Consider the following 6993-nt stretch of genomic DNA (forward strand, 5'->3'; position numbering starts at 1 on the left):
AACTCAACGGCCATGTCCACCTAAATAAGTACCCAACCAGTGATCTAGACGTTAAATTGTGTTATGTATTCTTCATTATTCATATTTACAATAATAATAACATGTATTTAAATTTATTAATTTATAACTCCAATATGTATATGTGTAATTAGAAATCTACCATGAAATCTTCGACTCATAATTTTAACAGACGACTGGATTCTTAAAAACGAAAAACAATTCATGGATCGATTCACGATTTAACAACCTTTACTCATTTTCATTTTTTTTTCAAATTCACACGTATTAACTGAATATTTGACTACATTTATATTTCATCTAGTCAGTGCGTCCAATTTTCCAATTCCTATTTTCGCTGGTCGGCGGATGACTAAGTGGGCTGAAGGATCTTTTTAACGTCCATAATATACTTCTAATGTCGAATCAGAATCAATTATGACGGAAATAAAGCATTGGGTCGAACTCTTTTTTTGGTGTCAAGGTAATAGGTATGATTCTAGTTCTGGGTGTAACAATATGAAAAGATCCTGGGTGGAAACATCATCGAAGTTCTGTTTATGTACCTACTACCCAGTACCCACTTCCAAATATCTTGACAGTGCCAGTTTGATCATCTCTCCGCCAAACAATGTGCAGTTTAGAGAAAAGTGGTGACATTTTCATTTTAACCTTAACCGGCGATGACGAACACCGGCTAACTCCGACGCTAATCGAATCAATCCGAATCTCTCTTAAACAAGTTCGCAAAGATGCAAAACCTGGTTCAGTTTTGATCACAACAGCACAAGGCAAATTCTTCTCAAACGGCTTCGATTTGAAGTACGCTGCAGCTGCCGGATCTGCCTCTGGTTCTTACGATCGGCTTCGTGGGATGTCAGACAGTTTCAAATTTGTCGTCGCCGATCTTTTCTCGCTTCCAATGCCTACGGTAGCTGCTGTTTCTGGTCACGCTGCCGCAGCCGGATTTCTTCTTGCGTTGAGCCATGATTATGTATTGATGAGGAAAGATAAAGGGTTTTTGTATATGAGTGAGTTGAATATTGGGCTAAATTTTGCTGATTATTTCATGGCTTTCTTGAAATCAAAGATTCCGTCTTCAAGGGTTCGAAGAGATGTTTTGCTTCAATCTATGAAGATTAGGGCAGATAAGGCTGTGGAAATGGGGCTTATTGATTTTGGTTATGATACTGTTGAAGAAACAAAAGAAGCTGCTTTGAAATTGGCAGTGAAATTGGGATCTAACAAATGGAATGGTGAAGTTTATGCTGATATTAGGATGAATTCATTTCCTGAAATTTGTGGATTGTTAGGGTTTGTTGCCAATTTCAAATCAGGGTTTGTTGTTGATCTCAAATCTGTTGTATCATCTAAGTCTAAGCTCTGAATTAATGTCCAATTGCCATAGTTGCCCGGTGTAACTATATTGACAAAGTAATAAATGATAAAAAGGATTTTATTCACATACCAAGAAAAGCATGAACACAACTATACCAAACATTGCAGAAATTAAAAGAGAGAAAAAAAACACGGATTAAAGCTCAGAATTTCTACAGAAGTTGGAGAAACCATGATGAGCCATCTTATTCACTCTAATAATCTGCTAAGAAACCCCAGAGGCCTGTAATTTGCTACTGAGGATTGGGTGGGCGGCTATTGGCAGCAGAGACCCTTGATCCCCACTCCAACAGTTCTTTGCTCGTATCATCTTTGTGCACCAAGACCTCTATAAAGCATAAACTATCCTTTTCTTCTCCTGTTGCTTTTGCAATCGCTTCAATTAGTTCCTCCTCTGTTTTCACCTGCAGTCAGTAGTTCAAGACGTAAAAATGCCATCATCTAAGTAGGATTTACTCGGGGATATGCAAAATTATGCAAGCAGGTCTTGGTGCGCATGGATGATGTGAGATGGAATCCAGACAAATAAGATTGGTTGGCCACGGTTATTTACCACTTGTCAAATTTGCTATCCCATGGTAGAACAAGCCTCGTGCTTAAAACAAATGAAAGGCGACATAGGTAACTCACCTTGGTGGTCCAACATTTTCCTTCACCATTATGGATGGCATCAACGAACTTGGTGTAATTCCAGTTTTTTAATTACATTGTATGGCCCGTCATGGATCTCAACTTCAATTGTGTATCCTCCGTTGTTGATGAGGAATATGATACTCTTCTGGCCACAGCGGATCATTGTGGATATTCCTGAGCTGTTACCTATAATCAATGGAAAACTATATTAGTCAAATCATATTCATCAACAATTCCATCCATGAGCCAATGAACGGAAAGCTCTCCTTTTTCGACTCGTAAATGCTGTGTAATTAGTCAGTTTAGAGTGTTCCAAGTGTAAGCAACTAGACATCCTTGTGATTCACCTGGAAACTGCCATCACCAATGCAGGCAATGACACGCTTATGTTTGACAGCCTGTGCATATCCAAGAGTTGCACCTACTGACCATCCAATAGATCCGTACTGCATCTGGAACTCATATCTGTGAGATAACATTGGGAGAACGAAAGTAAGATCAAACATACCTTTTCTTTAATATTGCAAAGACACTAGCGGGTATGGAAATTTTAAGGCGAATCTTTAATAGCTTACCCGCAATTTTCTGGGAGATGTAATTTCTGACAATTGAACCATGAATCTCCTGTTTCTGCAATTACAGCTGTGTCTCCGCTCAGCATTTCCTGTATAATGGCATTGATATGTCACAGGCTTAGTGTGTTGGTAAGTGCAGATGAAAGAGTTTGGAAATTCCGTTTGTTGAAAGAAATAAGTGTTACGTTAAAAACCTATGCAAAATTCGACTGCAATGGTTCTACCTGAATATGTTTGAAGAGGATGTTGACTCTCAACGGTTCATTGGCCTCACGCTTCAGAGCGATACCGGGCGGGACAAAGATTCTGCGATGATTTTCCATAGCTGTAGTGTTCCTCTTCAGTTTTGAGGCTAAAGCAGTCAAGAAGTCAGCCATAAAGACCCATCCAAAAGAAGGGCCATCACCGATGGTAACCCGTTAGGCTGTATAATTATGGCTTTCTCCTTCTTGATAAGCAGCGAGTATCCCACAGAACTGTAGTCATTAAAAATTGGACCAACAAAAACATAGGCATCCGCTGACTCCACAATTTCACCACAGAAGCTGGAACTGACGGCACCCCAGTATGTTCCTATGAAGTGAGGGTGATGTTCAGGTATCAGACCTTTGCCTGATGGCATAACAGCAATGGGATACCCGCTGGCATCTGCTAGCTCAACAAATGCTTGTTGAGCCTTGCACACCCTTAACCTAGGCCCTCCCACAATCACAGGCTTTACAGCCTTGTTCAAAAATGCTGCTGCTGCCTCCACTGCAGCCTCTAGCCCCATTTGATTGCTAATCCTATATTATTTTCAAAAGTAGACTGGTCAATTTCAAGTCTCATGGACAGTTTCCTTAAAATTTCAAAATTATCAACCAATTAAAATATGAGTACCAACAAGGCCAAAATGACAGTCTAGCAAATATACAACTAGGTCCAACCAGGAAGCTTGAAATCCAACTTCAAAGAATAAGAAGTTTGAAACTGTCGATTTGATCTTAGGAAATTTAACTTGCAAGTACAAAACAAATTGAACAAGGAGTTTCTTGGCTAGCCATGTATATGAATTGTAAACAAGAAGAGATAAAACCAACCTTGGAGCAAGATAGAACGGAACAGGCCCCCTAGTGAAAGTTGGGTGAGGAATTGCGGGTAAATTGCAGCCAATGCTGATATAAACAGGCTTGCTTTCTTTCAAAGCAGTGGAGATGGCAGTGTCAATCAGCTCATGTGCATCATCCAAGTTGTTAATATAGCCTGTGTCATTTTATCAAAGACATTTATCCTATCAGCCACAGCTTACAAAATCAGTTAGTAATGGTGCACTCTTAGAGCAAATTACTGAATCTACTTGCAAAATTCATTTGAACATGAATGAAATAGACAACTAAATGAAAGCAACTAATGAAAATCACTCCTTTCATTACCTGGAAACAAGTAACAGTTTGAAAGCATCGAAGTTCTTGAGTAAAATCAGGTAATCCAATAGTATGATGAAGAATTCTATTAGTACCATAATCATTGGAATTAGGACCACCGACAATACAAATAACAGGTAGATTTTCACTATAAGCACCAGCAATTGCATTAAGAATACTAAGCCCCCCAACAGTAAAAGTAACAACACAAGCACCGACACCATTTGCTCTTGCATAACCATCAGCAGCATAACCAGCATTAAGTTCATTACAGCAACCAACTAAGTTGAGCTCCGGTTCAGCTATTAGATGATCTAATAAACACAAGTTAAAATCACCAGGTACTGAGAACACATCTTTCACACCAGCTTGAACTAGACGACGTGCTAAGTGTCTACCAAGTGTTGCAGAATTTGAAACTGGTGATGAGTTCGTAGGATGTAGACTGATTCCAAGTTCAATTTGAGAACTCTTTTTTTTTTTTCTTCTCCTAGGTTGATAATGATGATGGTAAGTGACTTGAGGGCCGGGGGTACTAATAAGGTCGATCAAAACCATGGGCGGTTTTGGTGAAAAACAGCAGAAAGTTGATAAAGTTAAAGTGGAAGAGCTTATTGGTTGATCTGGTGAAATTATATAGTGGCCAATACTCTGAATTCTGGTTTTGTATAATACTGTAAGATATTATCATTTTGTACAAGAAACTATAATAAATTAATAGGTCGGTAGGAAGTTGAGAAGCAGTATTTTTGGGGATCAAGGAATATGTAATTTTTGTGTTGTTTGGTTAATTTAATCCCTTATAGGTAATTGAAATCTAATTAGATAATTTATCTTAAACATGACCAGATTTATGTGCAAATAGACAACGGTTTCACCGACTAGCACTAGTGTTCTCACCAGCATAAGGCATGATATAATAGATGACCGAAGAAAGACGTTTATTAATATCCCTAATTTTGTAACAGAAACACATACGCTTGTAACATGAAACAACTTGCGCTCTATAGGGGAAAATTTTTTTTAAGAGAAAACTAGAACACTACTAAGCTATCAATTCTGCGGAAGCTTTCCATCGACCCATTACATAATTCGGGGTTGTCTAACTCTATCACCTTGAACAGCTTTCATGTTTATATATAATCCGGATCTTCCATAGGTTCTAAATCAGGATGTGTTCTGTAAGGCATCTTAGGTTTCCCTCTAAAGCGATTTGGTTCGAATCCTGGAACTTCAGGAGGACCGTAGGGGTCGAACCGCGCACCTGCTGGAATCCCTAGAGTAGAAATTGATGTTTAGTCGCAAAGTTACTGGGCTTGGGACGCTTTAGTCCCCTCATCTCAGGCCTAGTACTCTCTAGTCCAAAAAAGCCCCGTCTCAAACAATTTTATCCAAATATGGACGAGTTAGTCTAAAATTGTGACCGATCCTGGTTTTCATGTATTTCCAATATCCCGTAACTACCCTTGAGACGATTCCATACATAAAACGAGGATTTGAAATCGAAAATTTCAGATCTCAAACATGAATTCAAAACAGGGAGCCGGACAGAGAAGAAATTCGTAGGCGATTTAACAGTTTCAGAGAGAAATTTGGTTGCGATTCAACTTCAGGTTACTGGTAAAGTGTAGTTACGGGATTATTTTTGATCTCAGATTTGAATTCACGACAGATTTCAGAGATAGATCGATCCAGAATTCAACTTCAGTTTCAGCGATTTAACAGTTTCAGACAGATTCATAGAGGTTAGGTTGGATTTCATCGTTTCTGATATTTAACGAAATTCAACTTCAGGTTAGTTCTGTTTTTGCTTCATCGTTGAATCTCTTTTCTGATATTTAGTTTTTTTGATTTTATCAGTTGATGATATGAATTCAATCTGTTACATCTTATTGTTTGTATGTTATTGATTTGATTTTTGTTATATTTTAGCTTTTGATTTTCGTTAAATGATTTTGATTACTGTTTTTTGGTGTTTGGTGTTATGATGCATGATATGAAATCGAACTGATATTAGATCATATGATTTTGGTTTATTCAATTATGTATTCTAGTAAGATTCTGAAGCGTATATCTTCGATTAATCGATGGAGTAGTTTTGATTTTAAGTTTACTGTTATTTGATTTTTTTCCTTCGATTAAATGTGTACTTTCCTGTACACTCTTCAAGTTTTAGGTTATGTGAATCTGAAACTATTATTTTATCTTTTTTTATATCTAGGTGTATCAAATATGTCTGAGAAGTTTGTTCATGCTGTTTTGAATCATGGTGAGCATTCTGCTGCATTTCGTGTTAATACTTTTATCACCGTTGATGAATTGAAGCATTTTTCCTGTAAGAAGTTGAGGTCTTTGTCCCCTTGGAGTATACGTTTTTCCTATATGGATACTAATCAAGTAGCTTTTATACAAGGTGATATACAACTTCAAGGTTTAGTTGCTCTTGTTATTCAGATGAATAATGAAGATTTCTATTTGAATGTTGATGTGATTCCGAAGCATACTGGTTGTAGCACTAGTTCAAGGTCTTTGTCTCGTTTTAATTCTGGTTGTAGCAGTAGTTCTGGTGCTAGTACTTCAAACTCTTGTGTAAGTGAAAGTCCTAAGCTTGTAAGGGTGGTCGATCATGACGCGGACAAGGCCAAGCCTCTCATTATCGATGAATGGCGTTATGTTTTTGACAATATTAGTAGAGAATTTGTGGGTGGTGTTAAAGATGTAAGGATTGTTGTTGATCAGTACAAGATGTGTACTGGTTACAAGATTCTTATTCTTAAAAACGACAAGACTCGTTTTACTGCGAAGTGCGAAGAAGATGGTTGTGGTTGGAGGATTCACTTTGGGCCTGTGAATGGTGACATTTATTGGTTTGTGCTGAAAGATTCACAGGTTAGTGGTGTTCACTTGTTTTTTTGATCCATGTTATTGATTTTTAGGTTTTAATATGTAGACTTGTTTTAGGTGTACATTGTGGTGCACATTACTTG

At 37.8% G+C, this 6993-nt stretch overlaps 1 protein-coding gene and 1 pseudogene across 1 annotated transcript; one reads left to right on the forward strand and one right to left on the reverse strand.

Annotated features, from left to right (window-relative positions):
• Positions 1–534: 534 nt before the first annotated feature.
• LOC113346918 (enoyl-CoA delta isomerase 2, peroxisomal-like) lies at positions 535–1468 on the forward strand. The gene has a single exon (XM_026590472.1). The coding sequence runs from the start codon at positions 629–631 to the stop codon at positions 1382–1384; it is 756 nt and encodes a 251-aa protein (XP_026446257.1). The 5' UTR covers positions 535–628; the 3' UTR covers positions 1385–1468.
• On the reverse strand, positions 1436–4636 carry LOC113346919 (annotated as a pseudogene).
• Between the last annotated feature and the right edge of the window lie 2357 nt (positions 4637–6993).

The sequence above is a fragment of the Papaver somniferum genome, chromosome 2, assembly GCF_003573695.1.
Source record: "Papaver somniferum cultivar HN1 chromosome 2, ASM357369v1, whole genome shotgun sequence".
Taxonomy (NCBI): Eukaryota; Viridiplantae; Streptophyta; class Magnoliopsida; order Ranunculales; family Papaveraceae; genus Papaver; species Papaver somniferum.